The 24,665-nt window shown below is 38.1% G+C and overlaps 1 protein-coding gene across 1 annotated transcript in view; it reads right to left on the bottom strand.

The window, feature by feature from the left end:
• Positions 1–23,339, bottom strand: part of ipo13b (importin 13b) — a 43,969-nt gene extending 20,630 nt beyond the window's left edge. Inside the window, 3 exon segments of the mRNA XM_046835685.1 lie at positions 5,212–5,822; positions 9,696–9,821; positions 22,840–23,339. Of these exon segments, the coding sequence (XP_046691641.1) occupies positions 5,212–5,822; positions 9,696–9,821; positions 22,840–22,929 (827 nt within the window). The 5' untranslated portion in view covers positions 22,930–23,339.
• Between the last annotated feature and the right edge of the window lie 1,326 nt (positions 23,340–24,665).

Genomic DNA, 24,665 nt, shown 5'->3' on the forward strand with positions numbered 1-24,665 from the left:
CAACTATACAGTAGAGCTAAAAATAGCTTTCTGCAAGGCCACAGTGGAACTAATATACCGACATACAAGACAAACTTCTAATCCAAACTAAAGGGAGCTGGCAAAGCGTTTCAGCTTCTCTGGTTCACATCCTTGTCATTATCCTCAAGACACTGGAGGACACTTTGGTCTCAAATGCAGCCTGTTGAAATGAAGTGAATCATCTGATCCATGTTTGCCTGTGTGTCTTCTGCAGCCCCTTCATCATACTGTCTTCAGTTTTTTTTGCTTCCTGTCATCTCTGAGGCAATTGGAGTTTCACACCTTGACCTGACACGTACACTTCTGAAATCTGCTGTTTGTCTCAATCCATCCGTCGCTCTCCCCACTCACCAAACCCCAAACACCCCCACCCCCGAAATCCTGCAATTATCCTCAGACGCCAGAGGACGAGTTGCCTGGCAACACGATGCGGTTTGGTTAGCCCGATAGCAGAAATAACACCAAGGAAAAGGAGAGAGTGGAGACAAAGGGTGAAGACTGACAATCTGGCCTTTAAAATCTATTTAACAAGACCGGGGAAACGAATGTGGTGCATTAGGAGGCTATGCCGATAACAAGCACATGCCGAGTCTGAGCTCAGTCCTATACTGCCACTAGTCCCATCTGCTCACGGTTCTCGTACCCCACTGGGATTAAAAGCAGTCATGCTGGTCTCTTGACAGAACATGTGCACTGTGGGTTTGGTGGTACAAATAACCCCCAGGCTGTCATCCTATTCTTTTGTATATTTACTCGTCATATTTTTCACTTGAACTCACGTAGCTCCAGTGTTTCTAGTTTCTAATTCTAGTGTAAGTTAGAGGAAGAAGACATTCCTTTCTTATTTGTCCAATTAAACATTCACACACTTACTGTGTAAAGTATTAATTAATTTATTTTTATTTATTTATTTTGCATATTTGTCACCTTTAAATAATTCAGATTGTCCATTTTAATACTATACAAAGATCACCCGAGTAAATACGATTTCATTTATTAAGCAATAAAAGCCGGATGTGAAAAAGTTATTGCTCCCTAAACCTAATAAGTGGTTGTGCTACGTTTTGCGACAACTACATCTTTTTGTGGAAGATTTTTGGCCCATTCTACTTTGCAGAACTGTTTTAACTCAGCCACACTGAAGGGCACGAAATTTTAAGGTCATGTCACAGCATCTCAATTAGATTTAAGTCCACACTTTGACTAGGTCCCTCCATAACCTTAGTCGATCCGATGCTTCAATAGGGGAAGCCTGAATGGGCTACCAAACTCACAGTCAAATCTTCATAGAGGTGTTGTGAAATGAGGATCATCCCATTTTGGCTATATGTCAATGTCTGATTTCTGTTTTAAAATTAATAATGTCTTTCATCAGCACTGGTTATGTACCTAAGTCCTTCAAACTGGCAGTTATCAACCCCCTAAATAAAAAACCTGACCTTGATCTTGAGCTGTCCAACTATAGGCCAATATAGAACATCCCCTTTATCGACAAGATTTTAGAAAAGGTTGTAGCACAGCAGTCATGCTAACATCTACTTAGGAATACAATTTTTTAAATGTATCAGTCAGGATTTAGGCCACATCATAGCACAGAGACAGCGCTAGTTACAAATATGTAAATGCCATTTTATTGGCCTCTGATTAGGGTGTTGTCTCTACTTGTTACTAGCTAGTTACTAGCATACGTTGATGAGAACGTTGTTGGAATAAAGGGAACAGCTCTCTCTTGGCTTAGGTCTTATTTGACTGATCGCTATCAGGTAAAGTATCTCTGAGGTAAAGTTTGGTGTTCCGCAAGGATCTGTCTTAGGCCCACTGCTTTTCTCTTATATATGCTGCCTTTGAGTGAAATTTTACATAAACATGGTATTCGCTTCCATTGCTATGCTGATGATAAACAGCTGTATATTTCAGCAAAGTCAGATGAGAGAGATCAGCTTAGAAATCTTGAGAACTGTGTAAAGGATATTAGACAGTGGATGCTTGATACCTTCCTTCTGCTCAACTCGGATAAGACGGACGTACTTTCACTAGGACCACATGCAGCTAGGAGTAAACTTTCAGATTACGCAGCATGTCTGGATGGTGTTTCTGTCTCAGTGTGTACAGCTAATAAAAATATGATGATGTTACATGATGCATTTAAAACAAAAGGTGCAGGCTATTTGTTGGTACCTCAAATAATGAAGACTACGGCAGATCTTTCTCTTTAAAAGCCCTATTAGTTATGTAACAGCCTTCCGATCGGTGTTCGGGACTTGGACACAGTCTCAGTGATCAAGTCAAGGATGAAAACATATTTATTTAGTCAAATGTTTTATCTGTAAATTTTTCTTAGGTAAAGGAGGGGATCTGGAGGGATCATGAATATAGAGTGCTCAGTGAACTGGGATATTTGTATGCTATCGTCCCCTCACTCACACGTTCAGTCAGGTTTGTTGATGGTGGTGTGGCTGTGTCCTTTATCCCAAAGATCCCTTTTGTCTGTGTTACCTTCTGGCTCTTCCTTTTAGAGTATAGTGCAATAGCGAGTTTTGCTGAAGTCCCCAACTGCACAGTGTCCTTAACTTTTATACATCAGTAAGGACACATAATAATCTATATACTTCTCTCTCGGTCCCCCCTATTACCCCCCTCTCGCGCTCTCTCTCTCTCAAACATGCTCCTGAGGTTCCAGTGACCACTCTTCCTGACCCTCTCCCCTCCTGGGATCTGTCCACTTCATCCAGGCCTGCCTCTGGATGGTGTTATGGTAGTATAGAGTGATATTATATAGTAATATTCCTTTTTTCGAACATGGTTGTCAACTTGCCATCTAGTATTATCATAAAAAATAATACAAATGTAGATTTACACAATGTTTTATATTTTTTTATTTATTGAAATAATCAAGCCAGCATGTTTATATAAGCTTTAAATTTTTTAATTAAAGATAGTTAAACTTAATATGTGGCTATAATAGTTTGTTGCAGGCCTAATAATAATAATAATAATAATAATAATAATAATAATAATAATGTCATTGTGTATAAAAATGCTTAGTTTCTTTAATCGCACATAAAACACGTATAAAGTGTGAATTATGTAAGACATAATCTATAGATGATGCGTTATTACAAAATTAATTGACACTGGATCACTGGTGTGATGCGTTAACTGCACCTGCCTGAAGTCTGAAAGAGCTAGAAAAATGCTTCATGTTGGCAAGCATCCAAGATAGCATAGATTTCAGTTATCCCTCAGAATCTTTAAGCTATTCGTACGTCCCTATGATTGCTACACACGACATCGCCAGAAGTATACAGACACCTGACTGCTGAATATCACATTCCAAAATTTTATAGACACTGTCTTCGGCATACAAATGCAGCTTCACTGAGTTGCTTAAATATTGCCAAGACTTAAGTAACTAGACTAGAGACTAGATTAAAACGGATTTGATTAATTGTGAATCTTTTAATGATGATATTTTGCCAATGTAGGTGAATACAAAAAGCTTCGGTTTCAAATAAATCGTAAAAACTTAAACCTCTCCATGCCCTAGCTCACCTCACACTCTCTCTATAGAGAAAGTGAGAGAATGGAAAAGATGGGAAAGCGCAGGGATGTGGAAAGGGATGGGTGTGTGTGTGTGTGTGGTGTAATAGAGGACAACTCAACACATCTGTACCAACCACAGCGCTAGACATCACTACCTCACTATCTCCATGGGAACAGCAGTCAGTCTAATCCCCCCTGACACACACCTCCCCTTCTCACTGCCTCTCTTTGACCATTTGTATTTTTCATTTGCGTTTTCAACTTGTCTTATAACATATTTGTATTTCAACTGTCCTTTGTCACTTCCTGTTTCAGGTCTATGTATGTGTGTACATGCTCACAACACAGACTCTCTGTTCTCACAGATGTCACCTTTGACCATTAATACATAAATAAATCAACAAATCTCCTTCAGCTACTATAACCGCAACCTAGACCAAAGCCCAGATCTCAAAATTCCTTTGAACAAGAATGAGAAAGCTTTGTCATTTTATTCCAAATATATCACAACCTTCTTTTCACTCAGGATCAGAAAGGCGAGTGTGTGTGTGTGAGACACTTTAAGGTGTTGATAAGAGGGTGTAGGACTGATGTCAGGAGTGAGCATGTTTTGTTGTTAAGTTGCTGAGAGTCTTGCCTCAGCTCAAACATGCAGAAACACAGAGAAGAAGGTTCTCCGAACATCTCTCTGATAAACTTTATGGGATTTATTTCTTTTTGCAAATTCAGTTTGATTGAATTATTATTGATGTTAATCAGCACAAAGACACACATTCCCGTTGTAGACAAATGATAAACTAGGTCACCTGGCAAAATGGAAGCTTCAGTGTGCTTCTTAATTTTGTTCCAATAGAAAACGTTAAAAGTGCTAACGAATATAATGTAATGTATTAACCCAGCTGTCTTTTAAGTGCATAGATTATAGCAGGGGTCCCAAAATATGGCTTGCCCCCACATTTGGAAGAGCCCTCTGAACAATGCAAGAAACATATTTTGAAATTTGAATGATAAATAAATGTTTTACTTATATCTGTAATTTGATAATAAATATTGGCTTTTAAACTAAAATTTTCCTTAGTTAATAATAGAGGTCGAGGCACCGGTAGTTTTTCCTGGTTCTGGTCTGCTGTCATTACGAGAGTGGCCTCTATAGGTGTATCAATGATGCCACGTGCTGTTTGTTTTTACATGCGAGACTGCAAGCTGCACAAAGAGTGCTATATTACATAGAGTATATGGCTTTTTTTTAATACAGTATCATTTCAGTTAAATCAGTTTATTAATCAGTTATCGGCAAGTATGATTCAACCTAGCTATTGTTAAAATGCAAGATATATATATATATATATATATATATATATATATATATATATATATATATATATATATATAGAGTGATGTATTGTAATAACACCGCTAGCTAATAAGTGTATGGAATAAAGAGTAAGGTAACAAATGAATATATTCCCAGCTAGGGGGACAAATAAGTAGTCCTTAAATTATTTAAATAAATTGTAGTGTGCTGCTGCATTCCAACTTTTATTTTGAAGATATTGACTTATAAGATGAATATGATAAATGAAAACCTCTGTAAATATAGTCAAAAGGCTCTTCGCACTCTCCCACTAAAATCTTGGACTCACTCACCTCTGCGAGTCTGGCTGCGAGATGGCATTGACGATGGCCTCCACGGCAGCATCAAACAGTTCGGGGTCATTAAGCGCAGCAAAGCCGGCTTCCAGCAGCCCCTCGCTCTCGCTGAGTGGCACGTCCAGCAACGCCCAGCTGGACAGGCACTTAAGTGCACGCGCCTTCACTGGTGCTGGCGAGTCAGCCTGACGCAGTAGCTGCTGAAGCAGTGGATACACGGATGCCCACTCTCGACCCAGAGCACCCCGTACCTGCCCCCGGCGGTACTGTGGGAGCCGGCTCGTCTGGAACTCCTCAGGCAGCACAGTGAGGAGCTCAAGTAGTGCCAGGCAGCGAGCACGCCCGTCCACAGTGCTCCCTTCCTCCTGGAAGACTTGCACCATCTCGGTGACGGCGCCGGGCCACGCCTCAGGCATAGTGTTGAGTGCCAGTGAAGCCAGGGCCACGCAGAGCCGGGTCAGCACAATTTTCGAACCGGAGGCAAACAGGGCAATCTGAGAGAAAAGCTGCGACCTCAGGGTGTCGTACTGCTCGGCAGGGATGTCACCCCAATAGCGCGAGATCTTGATGTGTAAGGCGCTAGCACCAAAGTATTGGATCTCTGGGACCTAAGATAAAAAATGGAGAAAAACATTTCCACTTTAATCAGGCTGTGTTACTGTAGGATTAGCTATAGAGAAGGACACAGAAATAATAAGCTCACCATGCCCTACACGTTTTAATTAAGATTATCACCTGCAATTCTGCTGAATCTGGCACATTTTAGCTCACTGGCCAACACCGAGACATCAGTTTGTTAATGACTAGTCCTTAATAGAGAACGCACTCAATCCTTTTAACTGTCTAGAACAGAAAGCCATGGCCAAGTTGTAACCAAATATAAGGCAGAAAAAGCAAGAAAGAAAGTCTTAAGTAATTTCTGTGGGATAGTGTCTACTAGGGGTGTAATGGTACACATATTCATACCGAAATCTTTTGGTACAGGGCTACACAGTTACTGAACGCAATCCTTTTTACATGCAGAACATAGTTAAAATCTAAGTTCCCTCAGGAACGTAATAAGTGGCAGACCGCAAGTTTGTTTAGTCTTCGCCTCGCACTTTAAGGTCATTTTTAAACTTAAAACATACACAACAATATACAGAAGTAAAAAAACAACAAAAAAAAAAAACAAAGTTAGTGGAGTGTCACTGTGGCTACCCACTCAGTCCTGGAAATAAGATTTGTTTTGCACATGCATAAAAACGCTAAAGAATCTATAGCCCTAGCGTTAGCCGCAGCGGCTAGCGGTTAACACTAGTGCTATTGAATCAAGATTCCAGATTTTTATTTATCACATACAAGGTTATATGCATACAACATGCAGTGAAATGAAAAGTTGAAAAAAATTCTTGAATCCATAGCACTAACATTAGCTGCTAGTGCTATAGCTGCTAGTGCTATAGATTCTTTAGCGTTTTTTTTTTTTGTCCAGATTCAAGAATTTCTCTTAAAGGGAAAAATCCTGACAATTCCACATATCATAGGAGTGAATGAATGAAGGATGGAAGAAACACAGACATTGTTAGAGTATGCTGAAATACGTGGAAAAGTAGAAAGACACACAGACACGTATGCATCTATATTACCCAAATGGGGTCTAACTAATGTAAGCTCAATTTAATCAGTATAATAAAAAAGTATTTTTATACAAATATTACACAATTTTGCAGGCATTTTATTAAAAATTGTTTTAAAAATGTAATCTGTTTAAATGTTTATGATCCCAAATATTAATAATAAAAAACTGCTATTAAAGAAAATCACAAACAATTTTATGTTTTGCATTTCTTCCCCATAACCGTACTGAAATTGAACTGTACCGTGACTTAAAAACTGAGGTACATACCGAACTGTGAATTTTGTGTACCGTTACATCCCTATTGTCTACAGATATGAAACTGTACATTTTGCCCCAAACTTCCTCCCTTCCGCATACATACCCCTATAAAAAACAGAACCGATCTTTGGTTTTACAAAATGCCTGAAGACCCCTGCTCTAGATGGTTCGATATTGTGGTGGCAATATTTTTAGTCAGCTAGTTCTGGTCCAATCATTTGATTGACTACTGAAAGAAGAATTTAATTCTTAAATTCTAAGAAAGCAATACAATGCGTACTTAGTTTTGAAAAAGTACACCTTTACCAAAACTAAGTACACCTTTACCAAAACTAAGTACGCATTGTATTGCTTCCTTAGAATTTAAGACATAAAGCAGCTGCCATGTGCTGCTAATAAAAATTCCTTTGACTCACTGATTATCAAGTGTGATCACCTCTATAATAGCCCAAGTTTTAGCAGTTAGTTAGTTAGTCTGGAGCATTCAGGTCTGTGTTAGCATAATGGCAAGAAAAAGACATCAGCAGTGACCTTAGAGAAGCACTTGCTGCTGCCCATCAATCTGGGAAGGGTTATAGGGCCATTTCCAAACAATTTAAAGTCCCTCATTGTACAGTGAGGCAGATATTCCAGCAAATTCTCTTATATCAGACTTTACAGGTTTCAGTTATCATGTTAAATGTAAAAGATCATGACAGCACCATTAGCCATTAGAAAAAATATGGTTTGTTTGGCAGGGTTGCCAGGAGAACTATTTTCTCTGAAAGAACATGGCCGCATGGCTTAGGTTTGCAAAGTAAATGAACCACAAGACTTCTGGAACAATGTCCAGAAACCAAAGTGTAAAGGTTTGGCCATAATGCACAGCTCCATGTTTGGTTAAAAAACAAAATCGACATAGCAAAAACACCTCATAACAGCCGCCAAGAGGAACTGGGAACCTTGCGTTGGTCATGAACTCCTCTGTATACCAAAGTATTCTAGAGTCAAACATGAGGGCAATCTGTCCGACAGCTACAGCTTGGCCAAAATTGGGTCATATAAGGGGACAATGATCCTGAATCAGACTCAAGAAAAACACTGAAACAAGGTGTTGCAATGACCCAGTTAAAGTTCAGACTTCAACCCGACTGAAAAGCTGTGGCAGGACCTGAAGAGAGCTGTGGATAAACAAACTGAACTGAAGCATTTTTATAAAGACGAATGGGCCAAAAATTCCTCCATAATGATGTGAGAGACTGAAAGTCATACGGAACACGATTACTTCAATTTATTGCTGCTAAAGGCAGTTCTACAAGTTACTGAATCATAACATGCACTTAGTTTTTACACATGGTTTCTCTATTTTGGCTTTTGTAAAAACAAATAATGAATCGTATGAGACCTGATGATTTTCATTATGTCCTGATACATAACTAATATAAAATTTACTATCTTTCTCATATAACTGTATTTCTATGTTTGGACCACTCACTTTAAGTGTTTAAAATAAACTACAGTTAAAATAAATTACTCAAATTCTAGTAAACTTTCTTTCGGCTTCTCCCATTAGGGGTCGCCACAGCAGATCCCCCGCATGCTTGATTTGGCACATATTTTTACGCTGGATGCCCTTCCTAACGCAACCCTCCCCATATATCCGGGCTTTGGAACTGGCACTGAGAGTGGCTGGGGATCGAACCCGGGCCGCAGCGGTGAGAGCGCCGCATCCTAACCACTAGACCACCAGGGGACCTAAAAATCACTCAAATTCTAGTAATAAACTAAAACCTACAGGAGTCATTCATCTGAGCATTACGACACACAACACACTATCCAACACTCTATTATTCAACTTCTTTGAATAAACTAAATATTTGCCTGTGCTGCATCTGAAATGTCAGGGAGTCGATATAAATGTCTTGTTTAACGATCTGCTGTAAAAAAAAAACAACTGTTATACTCATGTATATTCTCAGGTCATTACAGGTTTACTATTGCGTTATAACTGTAATATTTAGTACAACAGCACTTTTGATTACAAATCGTACGATTAAACTCTGTTCAACTGACAAACATTATCATTTTGAAAAGATATTGGTTCATGTTCTTAAATAGGTCAGTGGTCCCCATACATTACCGCTAAATTCAAACCCCTAAGCTAGCAAAATAAACAAAAAAACAACACAGTGAATTCACGTTTATTATTATATTTAGAAAATCTTGTGCCGGTCAAATAATTTTATTTTGTTGTATTTATACGCCACACCTTAAAGGCCGGTCCGTGAAAATATTGTCTGACATTAAACCGGTCTGCGCTGCAAAAAAGGTTGGGGACCACTGCTATAAATAACCAATGCTGAAACTGAAATTGAAGCAGGATCAAGTCAAGTCAAGTCAAGAAGCTTTTATTGTCATTTCAACCATATATAGCTGATGCAGTACACAGTGAAATGAAACAACCTGAACCCAGGTGCTACATAAAACAACATAAAACAACAGTCACAGAACAGAAGAACACAGGGCCAGGAACTAAGATCCTCGCCACATAAAGTGCATCAAGCTCAATACACCAGCGTAAGAAAATAATAAAGTAGTACAAGCTTGTACAGACTGCTCTCACCTTGTCAGGACTGAGAAGAACCCAGCAGAACTGCCAGGCCTGGGGTGAGATCTGGGCCTGCATCAACCACTTCTGAGCCAGGTTCTTATTCTCAATGTTTGGGTCATAATACAGCTGGTGCAGAGCCTACAAGAAACAAAAAAGGGAGAGAACAATTTAGAAACAGTGATGCATCATATGGACAAAAGTATTGGGACACCGGATATTTTTTAGCCCTATATGGTTTTTCCCCAGACTGTTACTATAAAGATAGACATATACAATTGTATAGGATGTTTTTAAATATGGTAGCGTTACATTTTTCCTTAAACTAGCCCTTGTGAATAAATGACCACAAATCTCAACAAGCACATGCCATATTCTAGTGGAACATCTTTCCAGAAGAGTGGAGGTTATTATAACAGCACATGGGGACTATGCACATACATATCTTATCAACAGGTGTCTATAAAAACAAAGTTTTAATAAAAACGTCAGCGAGGAAACGAGAGCTGGCAAAAAACACACTATCTGACTCTGGTATAACAGAGCATTAGATTTTATATGACCATTTAAATAAGAGACTGAAATTCTTTCCTTGTAGACAGATAAGTCAATAGGAAGATAAAACAAAGAGAGATGACAACGTTCGGAGATGAGGGAGAAAAAACGAGTGCGAGAGACAGAAGATGAGATGGCTGGCAAAAGAAGACTTGCAAGAAAACTAAGAGAAAAAGGGTTTTTACAGATGATCCAGTTACAGAAAGAATGAGGAAATACTTTAATTAGATTAATAAATGACCAAGTAATTCTGATCACTTCAAACATAGAAATCATTTGTTAAATAATCCATTAGTAATTAAAGAAAGTCAGAGTTTGCCAGCTCTTGCAAAGAAACGGCAGAAAACTCTAAGCAAAATGATGAGAAATGAAGTTTAATATTAAAATGCCATTAAAACACAAAAGGAAAATAACACTATATCAAATAAACGGAACAGATTTTTCAAGAGGTTTTACTTTTGCAACATATCTAGTAACAGGAGCTTTGGAGAAATAAGAAATTCATATTTAATCACTATATAGACAAAGGTTTGTGGATACCATTCCACATTTAATCCCCATTTTCAGTTATAATAACAGCCACTCTTCTGGGAAGATATTTCAGTAGATTTGGAGTGTGCTTTGAAGATTTGTTATCATTCGGCTACAAGGGTGTTAGTAAAGTCAGGTACTGATGTAGGTGAGGTGAGGAGGCCTGGGGTGCAGTCAGTGTTCATCTTAAATGTGGTTCAGTAGGGTGGGATCAGACCTTTATAGCTTCCACTCCCCATGTAAGCCATGTGTTTAAGATGGCTTTGTGAACAGGGGCACTTTCACGCTGGAAAAGGTTTAGGTCTCCTAGTTCAAGTGAAGAAAAATGTAATGCTACTACATCCATATACATCCTATACAATTGTGTGCCCCCAACTTTGTGGTAACAGTTTGGGGAAGAACCACATATGGCTGGAAATGTCAGGTGTCCCAATACTTTTGTCCTTACAGTGTACAGTAGTTCTGAATCCTAAAGGAAAAAATAATCATCTACCATCTGAGTCATGCAACAGAAAATGAGCAATTCCACACACATGTCAACCTTGGCATTAAAAATATTCCCTGGTGTTCGTATATATTTTTTTACTCTATTACATGATAAAACAGTGTACAAAAAACCAGACTTCACATCCACAGTGGTAGTTTTCACCCTCTTAAATTCCTGATAAAAATTATTACTCTGAGTCTACTTTGTGCTCATTCGAGTCTAGTCAAGTTATACATGTAATGCTTTGTGTGCTCTCTACAGTTCAAAGTTTATTTACTGCACAATGCTTAAAAATATAGCAAAAAATAGCAACATTGAGATTTTTCCTGCAGTGTCCTCAACAGCTTAAATGACAACATATGCAAATTCCCTCATTGATCCTCAGCTCGTTTGTGCTGCGAGACAGATTTTGTAAAAATCGATGCAAGTGGCAATTTCACATCCACAACACCGGAGCGACCGATATACAAAGGTAAGTGTGCGTGTGACGCACAATGGGGTCATTGTTCAAATCTAACCACGTTGCCTTTCTTTACAATTGTGCGCTACATGATTCGGTTTACCGCGACCTCTCTGCGATGTTGCTATGGCAACCTCCAGTGGTGCACTTATTTCATTTTTTTGCCTCCACAACATCCGTGTTGGTCTTTTTCCTAGTCCTGAATGATTTTGATCCACTGACAGTGAGGCTGGATCTGTATTAAAGAGCGAGTGTGAGAGATGAGAGATGCTTGCTGATGACTCATTCTGTCCTTATGTTGTTGCACCCGCCTCGATCGGCCATTAATCACGGCGGCTCCCCGTGGTGCGTGTGGTTGACGGACAGTGCATTAGACTTGGCTACATAACACCCACTGTCTGTCTCATGGCTGATTTATTCACTCGCTAAATCTACCTTCGACATCTTCTGACGACAAATGCTGGAAATGATGCTTGGAGATAAAAAAAAAAAAAAATTCAATCATTAAAATTATAACTACAAGCTGTTATTTATAATCATTGATATCTTTCAAATAGAAGGGATTGTTTCATAAACACTCAGGCAAACATAATATTGTACTGAGTGCTGCATGAATAATGACACTAAATAAAAAGAATGAATGTTTTGATATCGATGCAGCTTTACAGTAACTTTTCTATACAATTGGATTTCATATATTTTGCAGTTTAATCATCTGAGCATCCAAACACATTCCCCTACGTTAAAAAATACACTGCGTTAATACTATAGAACAATTTCTCAAAAAAAACAAAACAAACAAAAAAAGTGTAGAACTCAGCAACACTCGCAACAGGGGTCCCCAAACACTGCGCCATGGACCGGTACCAAGCCACACAGTAACAATACAAAATTAGAATTTTAATTAGATTTCCACTTTACTTACTCTCATGGCTGCAAGGTGTTTGATTTAAAAATAAATAATTTTTTTTTTTTTTAATAAATCATAAAAAAATAACCCTCTCGCCTATGCCAATTTACCGCACTTTTTTTTCTTTTTCTTTTTTTTATTATGCGTAAATAAATTCTCCCAAATATTCTGCTTTATGGTGAGTTGAATTATACTTTATTACATATGTAATATTTAAATCATATATGAATAACTGTAATATAATATGGACATTAGTGCGTGCGACTCCCTACGCCCCCAGATGCCGTCCATGGAAAAACTTGCATCTTGTGTGAAACTGATCAGTGACTTAGAACAAATAACCATTTAAAACTTTTCATTTTTAAAAAGAGTACTCCTTAATAATAATATTTTTAATAATAGTAATAATAAAAAGTACAGACGGCAAATTCACCACTACTAATGTTCTCAGCATTTAAAACTACAAAAAAAATCAAAAGGTGATTAACACAGGTGTTTAAATACATGTTAATATGAAATATAGAGCAAAGTTGGTTTGACGTACTCAAAAAAATATAATAATAATCTCAATATTCTGTATATAGAGAAATGGCTTTTTAAGTCACTTAAGCCCATGTAGAAGGTCCTCCACTGGGTAAAATATCACAGGCTAAAGGAATGTTTTTCCAGCTCCTACTCATGTTCTCTTACACTAAATGTATATATTTCATGTGCTTTTTAATCATCTCTTTCCATATTTAGTCTCCATTTGCTGTTATAATAACCTCTGCCTGGGGTGCAGTCAGCATTCACATTCATTCCAAAGGGGTTCAATAGGGTTGAGGTCCACTCTAACCCATGTAAACCATATGTTCATTAAACTCCCTTTGTGAACAGACGCCTTATACAATTGTGTGTCTCCAACTTTGAAGTAACAGCAGTTTGGGGAAGAACCACATATGGCTTTTTTCCACTATACAATGATTGATAAAATTAAATTTCCCAAAACAGTCATTCTCCCACTCCAACATATATCTCCAAGCAGGCTTTGTGCACAGGTGCATTGTCATGCTGAAACCGGTTTGGGTCTCCTAGTACAAGTGAAGGAAAAATGTTATATGTCCTGTACAATTGTGTGCCTCTAATTTTGTGGTAAAATTTTGGGGAAGAACCACCTATGGATATAGAAGCCAGGTGTCCCAATACTTTTGATGATACCAAAATAATAGAGAAGGAAACCACTAAGGAACTGTCTATGATTACCAGTTTATTATGGTTGGTTACTCATTTGTTTTTGTGTCACTAATAGAATGTGTGCATACTGTATGTGCATCATGTTACATGCGATCTCTGGGAAAAACACTTTGCGAGAAACATTTCAAACGCACTCGATATCAAGTCCTCGTATCGTGCTGCTCTTCACAATCAGTTCCGTCAGAGAGTCCTGGGTTCAACATACGTACCCATTATTTCCAGTGTGCGTTTGAAGAAAGAGGCATTACAGTGTGCTTGTTGATGTTATGAGCCCTCACGAGAAAAACACACCTCAAGTTGCTATGGACAACCAATTCCCAGTACACACCGTGCAAGATATAATTAGTGAAGCTTAATCTTCAACACCCCCCTCCCCCAACACACACGCGCCAAAATAATCTCAAACGGCAGCTTCATGTTGTGTTTTCAATATATTTGACACACTGCCTCTACTGTAGCATCATTTCACATCATTACTCACATAGTATTAACACAAAGTTAGTACAAATATAGAAAATTATTTTAACCAGTACAAAGTATTTTTTAGGGGATGTTAGAAGAAGCTTAGAGAAAACTTAAAACTATGCCGTTCACCTTAAACTTTTTTTTGGTGAAATCGTAGTATATATGCCTACTTCCGCAACCACAGTAAAATGACTATATTTACAGCATAGCTCAAATGTCCGGTTAATATTGGACCAAACTAGTAAAAAATTTAATAAATAAACACAAACTGTTTAAATCTTCTGAACTGTAAAAGTGCTTTAGACTATTTGTTTTTGAATTGCATGAATGAAAAGTATATTGTCCATATCGGAAAATAGGTACATTTCTTTATAGGAGTACACCGGAGTTGTTTCTCCTTGTAGTTGAGTCATACTACACTGGAGTGTGTGTAAGCGAGGCTATAAATGGAGGATTAATAGTTTGATTTTAACGCTCGTAAACATCAGAGAGAATAAGAAGTTATTTGAGTTATTCTTTGATTATAAATAAACAAATATGTCCAGAAGTATTGGGACACATGACTTCCCCCAGCAAAATGGGGTCCCCAATCCCCCAAATTGTTACAGCAAAGTTGATGGCACACAGTTGCATCGGCTGTCTTTGGGTGCAGTAGCATTAACTTCTTTCCTCCACCTGAACTAGGAGATCCAAACCTGTTCCGGCATGACAATGCCTCTGTGCATAAAATCATATGCATATATTTAGTGGTTTGAAAGAGGCATATGTAGAGGACAGGGGGCAGATGTAGAGGCCATGGCAACCCCTAATAGGAGCAGCCGAAAGAAGTAGTAGTATGCATATATTTAGTGTATTCAGCTTTTGAAATTTTTTTCAATGTCATAGCCTTATAACCTTATACTTGTTAAACCTTTACAACAGTGTCTGCACTGTTTGCACTTCTGGTAGATGCTGAACTGCATTTTGTTGCTGTGTACCTGTAGTATGCAGTCTGTCTGTCTGTCTGTCTAATGGAAATGGTTTGGAGTGGAAGATCTGCTGCTATAGAGCTCTGACTTTAACCCTATTGAACACATTTGGGATTAATGTGAACACTGACTGCATCCCAGGCCTCCTCACCTCACCAGTACCTGAGCTTTCTAACACCCTTGTGGTCAAATATGCAAAAATTTTCACAAGCAAAATCAAAAATCCTTTGGAACATTTTCCCAGAAGAGTGGAGGTTATTATAACGGCAAATGAGGTCTAAATGTGGAATGAGATGTTAAAAAGCACAAACGAATCATATGGCTAGATGTAGACTGGAAAATTTCCATGGGAATGAACGGGAATTAATAGGAAAATAAAGTGGGAATTTACAAAATTGCAGATTAGCCAATAACAGGGAATTTAAATGCATTTTTGGTTAAAACAACCAGATTGAATGCAATTTCAGTAGAATTTCTATCCTGCACATTCATCGATCACATGCACACAGCAGACTTACTGCAGGGCTTCTGAGGCCACACCCCCTACATACACTGTGCATTCCTCCATAACAAACACACATCACTTCTTGAATCCTGAACACAAAACAAGGTCAAAAATGTTCTTGTGTATTCATGTAAATTACATAAATATTACATAGGTTTATGTTTAAAACTTCCCTGTTCTGTGTATAAGCTATTGTGCAGCAAAATTATCACCATTAAATCAAAGTAAAAAATTATTATTATTATTTTTTTTTTTTATGTGATAATTTTTTTTATATGCAATGGATTAGTTTGCATGCATGTCGGCTAATGAAGAAGAAAAAAACATTAATATGCAAAAAAACGAATTATATAAATTTTCCCAAATGTCTAATTAATTCCCATAAATTTCCATCAATTCTTAGTAATTTTGCAACTTGGAATATTTCCAAACTTCCCACAGATGCAATTCCCATGGAAATTTACCAGATAAATTTTCTGCCCTTTTGCAATCTTAGTCAGGTGTCCACAAACTTTCGTCTAAACAACGTCTCTATTACCTTTACTTATATGTGACGGCTCCCATGTACATCTTTCAAGTTTTAATCATTTAAAGTGCTTCCAAAGAGCATAGAAGCACTAAGAAAGATTAGAGCATAGAGAGGATGCTGTCCACACACACACACATACAGAGGTGACCTATTAATGTAAACTATCTGTAAACAGTGGCCCTGTTCTGCTATTAAGGAACATTTTTACTGGTAGGCTTTAGCTCCACTCATCCCATAGAATTTCCTTAAGTTTGTGGTTTGCCGAACTCCAGCATTAGACGAAAGGCTCACTCTCCACCAGGACACACTTAATCCCACCAAAATACATTTCTCATGATCTTATCCACACGGTCTAAATCATATCGCTCCCAATTGGAGGAAAAGTGTTCAGTGCTGAGTCAAAGCTTAGGAATAATGATTCTGCTGCTCATTACATTCTTATCCAGCATGTTCTTTTTATTTTGTCAGGACAGTTTATAAACAGGGCTGATGCCCAGTCGGCGACATTTACCAAGGACATAAGCAGCAGTTTTATCTTATACACGCCAAGCCAGATATTTTAGAAAACTTATCAGTCACATCGTGTCGTGGTGTTATTTAGGTGCAGCAGGTGGTGGAAGTAATCGCAATAGTTAAACCATCGATGTGAATTATATACTATTATATATTATACCAAAGTGGAACGGATTTAAACACACCAAAGCAAAATAATTGCCGATTAGGATTTTTATGCTGTTCTAAGTTCCTGTCTGCCCAAAAACTATGGGGGAAAAAAAACCCACCCAAAACTAAATAGCAGACATGTGATTAAACTAAATTCCAAAATCAATTTATTGTAACAATTTTTTCTTACAAGCATCACCATTTTAATCAACAAAACCTATTTTATATTATTATTATTGTACTTATGTTAATATGGACATTACTGGAACCAAACTCTCACCCCGAATTAAACAACCAAACTTACATAAGATCATAATAACTCTAACAATCACATCAGTGTAACCAATAGACCAAAAGTCTTAATCATTCACAATTATCTTATATTGAGAGTCGTGCTCAAGAGTCCAGTTTGGTGGTGCAACGTCTACTAATTCCCCCTAATCATTTCTGACCGCACGTATTCTAAATAAAGGCCTATATTCACTGTCTTTTTAAAGTAAACGCTATGCCGCCATATTGTTTTGCTCATTTGGTTTAATGTTCAGTGTCTGGATACTTTAAAAATCCCATTAAGATACAACGTTCCCACAATTTGGGAAAATTCTCTTCTAATTTCCAACAAATGGTTTTATTCTCGACGTAGTTCACTCTGAAGTGCTTGAGAACTCCCTTATTAAAAAAAGAAAAAGTATTGATTAGCTTCATTTGTTAAATGTCAATCCAATTGTATTTCTTTTGTGGATTCATGCGTCCCCTTTTCACGTAGTCCTCTGCAAAAATTTATGACTTAGCAGTACCGTTTCTGACCATTCACTACCAGCCACCCGTACATCCCACCAAACAATACACAATACAACCGTCTGCGCTGCCGATGTAAAGACACACAAAAGTCTTCTGGAGTGTCGAACTGGAGAGGACAAAAAAAGGGCTCAATATGCAGACTCGCCAAGAAAGAGCGATCAGAGAAAGAACCAAAATGCATAAAGGGATAAAGGGATCAGAATCGAGAGAGATAATGAAATGCAGGCAACAAACACGCAGCTTGTTTCAAAAATATTAGCACCCCAGTGTCATAATATTTGCAGCAGTTCAATAAAACATTTCTTCAGCTGAAGCTTTACTGGACAATCAAATATTAGTGAATTGATCACCTGTGACAGCACAAGAAGTGGCATTTACCAAATGCGACACATAGAACTAACGAAGGATGATGGATATTCTGCATGTTTTAAACCATTTGCCTGCATTTTAAGCCCCAATTCGGGTCAATTCCAACGAATACAAACCAAAAGAAAGACAAAATAAACGCTCACGTGCATGAGGTGATTCGCTTTCAGTCTGTAAAATTAATTCCAACGTTTTCAAAGAAATTGACTCCTGACCGCACGGAGGTGACTTAATACACGAGATCTTCTTAAAAAAATATATAGATACAAATTATAAAACAGTGCGTATGCGAAGAAAAAGATTTCATCTAGCTTGAAAGATTGTACAAGGGACTGTATTACTGTAACCTGGTGCGTACAGCGAGTGATCGAGTTCGCTAACGTTGAATTAGAAAGCTAAATAACATGACTCAGCAAAAGCACAAAAGCTCTAATACAAAGCTGGTCTCGCATATCATTATAAGGCTTGCTACAGTTTGTAAAGCCACCCACGTTCTAGAATAATGAGACAAATCAGAAATGATTGAATAAAACAGCGTTGCTCTGGGTATCTGCAATTTGTCTAGAGGTCCCATAAACGTTTAACTTATGAAGGACCAAAAATCTAATTTGACAGAGCTGAAAGCAAATGTTACGTTAAATCAATTTGTATTATACTAAAATCAAAGTTGTCCTGATTTATGATTTCATACTAATTTGAATAAATTAATAGAGAACTCTGTAACCTGCAAACTAAAGCAGTGTATACTATCAGTCTTCCAATTCAATGGAAATAAACAATGAAAAACACACTCAGTCCCATTTATAGTACAATAGAGTTCGATGTCCAATGCAGCTTTTCAACTATATTACTATCAGTATCCACTAATGAAAGATATGAAGCTGGTCCTTTTTTTTTTTTTTTTGGGCAAAATGGGCTGCAGCAGAGTTGCCGATTAAGTCAGGATATTATGGAGGTAAGAATCAGTTTGCTTCTGAGTTTTCACTTGTTCAAGCTCATCAGACTGTCTGCAGCTAAAAAATAAAACAATGGCAGTTTTTGCCCCCTCTTCACATATATGTATGGAAGCCCGTTTCACCACTGAACAATAATTAAAAAAAAAACGCTAATTGAGACTTTTTATCTCCTAATTCTAAATTGTGGGATACAAATCTGCAATTGGGGAAAAATTGAGAATTGCGAGATATAAACTCACAACTGTGGGGTATAAATTCAGTATTCTGCCTTTTTTTTGTTTTTATAACTGATTTGCGACACTTTCTTGCAAAACACATAATAGGAAACCACGATATGTGACCTTTTTATTGTAAACAGAGCTTTGGATGCCATTTTTTTGACAAGATTTGGCCATATTAACACTCTGGCATGATAATCCTTTACGATCTGCCTATGTTATCATAGGCTTTGCCAGAAAATGTTGTCTCCCACAATTCCGACTTTTTTCTCGCAATTCAGACTTTTATTCTCGCAATTGCGAGTTTATATCTCATAATTCTGACGTTTTTTCTTGCAATTTGCGAGTTTATATCTCAGAATTGTGAGCTAAAAAGTCGCAATAGCGCAACACGCAATAACGTTATTGCAATAACGCAATAAAAAAATTTATTCAGTGGCGGGGACTGCTTCCATATACAGTACATGCCATAGCAGGCTGAATCAAAAACTCCCTCTCTGTACTAGACTTTAATACTTTAATCAGCATAAAAGATGAGATTTATGAGGACTTATTTTTGATACTTTTACATTTATAATGTCTGATGTTTACCTTACACCAAGCATACAACTTAACAGAAGGCAGAAAAGTTTAGCTTCGAATCACAATGCACAATAAGTCAAAAGTCAAAAAGGCTGCTTCACAGAAAAGCAGAGAATTGACGCATGCTCTGCTCTCCCGGAAAAAAAAGACACCTAGACCTCTTGTATTCGTCTCAAGTGTTCTGATCTAAACCGCGTCTGCTAAGCTGCAAGGTTTCTACGTGAGAGACTGCGGGTAAAATCGGTAGACGATGGTGAAAAGAAGATTCGGTCAGACGAGAAAGAGCGCCGATCAGAAACTGGCATTTCCATGCGGCTCAAATGCTCTCCGTTGACCACTTATGACAATCAGCAACATCATGCCTGAATTATGTCATTGTTTTAACGAGGGCTGTAGCTATCGATTATTTTAGTAATCGAATATTCTACTGATTATTCCGACGACTAATCGAGTAATCGGATAAATAGTACTTTTTTTTTAAATTTAATTTTATTGCTTAAATTGCATGCAAGAATATCTGTGAAAACTAAACCCATTTAGTGCATTTAAAATCACATATTACATCAAAATGAAATACAAATATATACATAAATAAAAAACTATTTATTTAGATTACTCATTAAAAAAAAAGTTTGCCTAATTCAGAATGTTTTTCTCGCAATCCCGAGTTTATTTCTCGGAATTCTGACTTTTCTTTTCTCTGATAAACATCCAACATTTATGGTGCATCCACCAGTATGAATGTTGTGGGCCTGAAGTTTGAAGCTGAAGCTGAACGAGGCTCCTCTTCTTCATCAAGATCCGTCTCCTATGCTAATTGTTCGACAGGGTTCTCTCCAGGGATCGGGGTCTCAGTTTGACACCACGAGATTCTATCGATTGTAACCGGTTTCATTTTCAATGTGTAAAACTTTGTGTTCCTTCACTTTTATTAATACTGCAGCGTCTTGTGTCCAGAGCTCCAGAGTTTAACGGGTGGTGCGTCAGTAATAATGGTCCGTGGGGAAACACCATGCAAAACTCAATTATTTTTTTTATGTATTCGAATGTACTCGTTTTAGCCCAAGTCATAGTGATTATATCAATCATGATGCTGCTCTCCGTAACATCTGTCACACAGATAGTGAAACATATTTCTATAATTAATCCATTGTGTTTTAAAAATCAGCCCCTCACAAACACTACCCTCACAGACCACCAGCAAATTATGCTGAATTATGATTTGCAGATGTCCAGGGACACATTAGCCTACGTTTGCTTTATAGTCTGAACTAAAGCAACACGTCCCGATGAGTCCTAAACAGCAAAAGACTGCTTCGGTGAACATATAACACAATTTAAAAACTTTTTTTGCAACACTGATTCATATAAACGGCATAATAGCCTTTATTGGTCTCATAGTTTATCCTTTTACAACGCACTGAAATTTCTTTTCTTAAATTCATAAACCTCAGATTGTTAGGAAGTTTGAGTCAGAGCACAGAGTCAAACAAGGTCCAACACCACTGGAGCAGAAAAGGGTTAAGGGCCTTGCTCAAGGGCCCAACAGGGGCAACTTGCAGTGCTGGGCTTAAACTCCTTACCCCAGTAACAAGGGAACTTAACTACTATCTAAAAAAATGGATTGAGTTAGTTGATATTATTATTATTATTATTATTATTATTACTACACATCTACAGTCCTCATGAAAAGCCACTAATCTCATCTTTTTGTTTTCTAGAAGAATCCTCAACAGACACGGGGTGTGAATAACAGCTGGCCACCGCAGCAGCACTTCTTCATTCTAAGTTTAGATTCTGTCTATCACACAGTGTGGCATGATAAAAAACAAACTAAAAAAAACAAAGCGCTTCATATCTGGGATACGTTTAGCAGAGTCGGTCCAGGATTGGAAACATGACACCTGACTGACACTGAGGAGAGAAAGTGCCATCTTTGGCTTACACTGCAATCTGTATTTAACATTGAGAAGACAGACCCGAGCACGGCGGTTAAACCGAATCGGTTCATGTCACATGTTCATTCATCAGTCGCAGTCTTTATTTTTCATCTAAATATTCAGTTTCGGTTACCATATCCAGCTTTTTTTTTTTTTGGGACAAATGATCCCATGCTATACATCAAAAATATAGGAAACAGAGATTTAGCCATGACCTCAATCATTCAAGATCAACTCATCTTGCCTTCCTCAGCCTTTATTCCAATCTCAAAACAAACACCTTAACGTTACATAGTCACGCCGTAAACAAAAACAGCAACACCTTCTGAAAACAAACAAAAACAAATTCTCAGATTCATTTTTTTTGTTTCTGTATAAAGAACATCTGGCTACAGGACATAAATATAAACCCTAGACACGTCATATTTAATTATGAAAGATCATCTGTCTAACACCTCATGGAAATAAGACTGACAGAAGTAGAAACATGTCGTCTGTCTTCTTTTATACATTTCTCCCTCTTTCTCTGATGTTCTGCCTCTCCTTCTCCCTACAGTGTCTTCAGGCTGGACCTGTACACTAGATATATATAGAGAATAATTCAATAAAAAGCAGATTTTTGAAAGCAAAGATTCAAGTGAGACAAGAGTCCAAATTCCTTCAAGTTATCATCTTTGGAATGATCAAAGCAAAGACAGAGAGAGAGAGAGAGAGAGAGAGAGAGAGAGAGACACAGAGACAGAGACAGCGTTAGAGAGAAACAGAGAGAGTGAGAGAGACAGAGAGAAAGACAGAGAGAAAGACAGAGAGACAGGGAGAGAGAGAGAGAGACAGGAGAGAGAGAGAAGTCACGTTGGATTTCAGTCTATAAACAAAAGCTTGCTGTGCTTTGTGGATGAGCTTGAGGATCCCTGATGTAAAGAGTGATGGAGACTGGATCTTCAGTCCATCCAGCTCTAAATGAATGCATGAAGTGTCTCCTGTTCTCACCTTCTCTACGTTCTCCACGGTGAAATCGGCGCTGGTCGCTGCTATCGCTGTCCTCACCGGTGTCTCCATGCTGTCTGAACAGGCGAACATGACAGATATTCAATCCTTTAGAGCTTTTTTTTTTGTACCCTTCAAATATCTTATTAAATATAAGTATAGATAATTTTTCGATCGCAGATTTTTATAGTATCCTTCTTTCAGAAATGTGCCCGGTTAGCTAGCTTGAACAAGAGCCTCGAAGCGGTGTCTTAGCTAGCGACCTAGGAAATAGCATTGCTCAGCCATGTTTCTTCTGGGTTTTATTGATCAACTATTTTATTCCTGTTCGACTCCAAAATGTCTGGAGCACGTCTTTTCCCGCATTATTACCTCCTAATGTAATGAAATGTCTACAAAAATGCCTGACTGTGTCTGTTCTCAATGGTGCAATGAGGCTAAAACCCCGTGGTGCCTCCTCCCATCTCCCTCTGTGTCTCTCTGTGTGTCTCTCTCGGTGTCTCTTCCCCCTCCCACTATCATGAACATGAGTATGGACTTCTCACCTCGGAACCCTATTTACCCCAATATTTATCCAATCAGGATATTTTGTGGAACCACCATGAAATATGGCTTTATCTATTATTGTTTTAAATCCTCCCCCATCACATATTTTTACTCAGGCACACTGACTGTACACAGTGCATTGGTCCATCATGTTGTATTCTGGGAACCTGAGTGTTTCTCCAATCATCTCGACACATCGAATATAGCCAAAGAGTGACCCCTTGTGATCTTTTCCATGAATTGCACCTTCAAGTTTGTGGACACCTAAGCATCAGATTTATTCCCAATTTTTGGACTCATAATATTCTCCTCTGTTAGATGGTTTAGAGACAGTGGCATTGAGTAGAAGACAGGAGGTGGAGCTGGGGGTAGCAAAGCTGAAGATGTTGAGGTTTTCATTGGGAGTGACGACGATGGACAGGATTAGAAATGAGTTTATTAGAGGGACAGCGCATGAAGGACGTTTTGGAGACAAGGTGAGGGAGGTGAGATTGAGATGGTTTGTGCAGAAGAGGGACATGGGGTATATCGGTAGAAGAATGCTGAGGATGGAGCCGCCAGGAAGGAGGAAAGGAGGAAGACCAAAGAGAAGGTTTATGACCGTGGTGAAGGAAGACATGCAGGTAGTCGGTGGGACAGAGGCAGATGTAGAGGACAGGGGGGTGTGGAGACAGATGATCCGCTGTGGTGACCCCTAATGGGAGCAGCCGAAAGAAAAAGAAGTATTCTCCTCTCTCCTAGGAAGAATTTATACTACATTGTGGAATGTGGCAAAGGGGATTTGTCCTCATTATTTTATGTACAAAAGCATCATTGAGATTAAGGGATGCAACTGCACATTTGCTCACGGATTTGCAAGATCGTGGTTGGCACCCTGCTTCCTTCCCCTTCCAAAAAAAGGGTGTTAAATACAAGAATAAATACAATCACTACATGTTGTCCACCATGTGCAACACCTCTTTGTACTACATATACTGCAACTTTTTGTGTAGCTAAATGAGATCAAGTGAGGTCTAATCAAGTGGGCTTTTTTGTTATTCAAACTATATACAGTGAAATGAAAAGATGTTCAACCCCAGGACCGAGGTGTGACAACATCAGACAACATAAATAAACACAAAATAACACAAAAAAGCAGAACTACACAAAACCAACTAGTGCACTAGGTGTTTTGTTGCCTTGTAACTTGTGCAATGACAATAAAGTTGAATCTAATTTAATTTAATCTGCAACATTTTGTGCAAAACAGCACAAACCAGCGAGACTGTTGTTGATAGAATAAT

This window comes from Silurus meridionalis, chromosome 23, assembly GCF_014805685.1.
Source record: "Silurus meridionalis isolate SWU-2019-XX chromosome 23, ASM1480568v1, whole genome shotgun sequence".
NCBI classification, from domain to species: Eukaryota; Metazoa; Chordata; class Actinopteri; order Siluriformes; family Siluridae; genus Silurus; species Silurus meridionalis.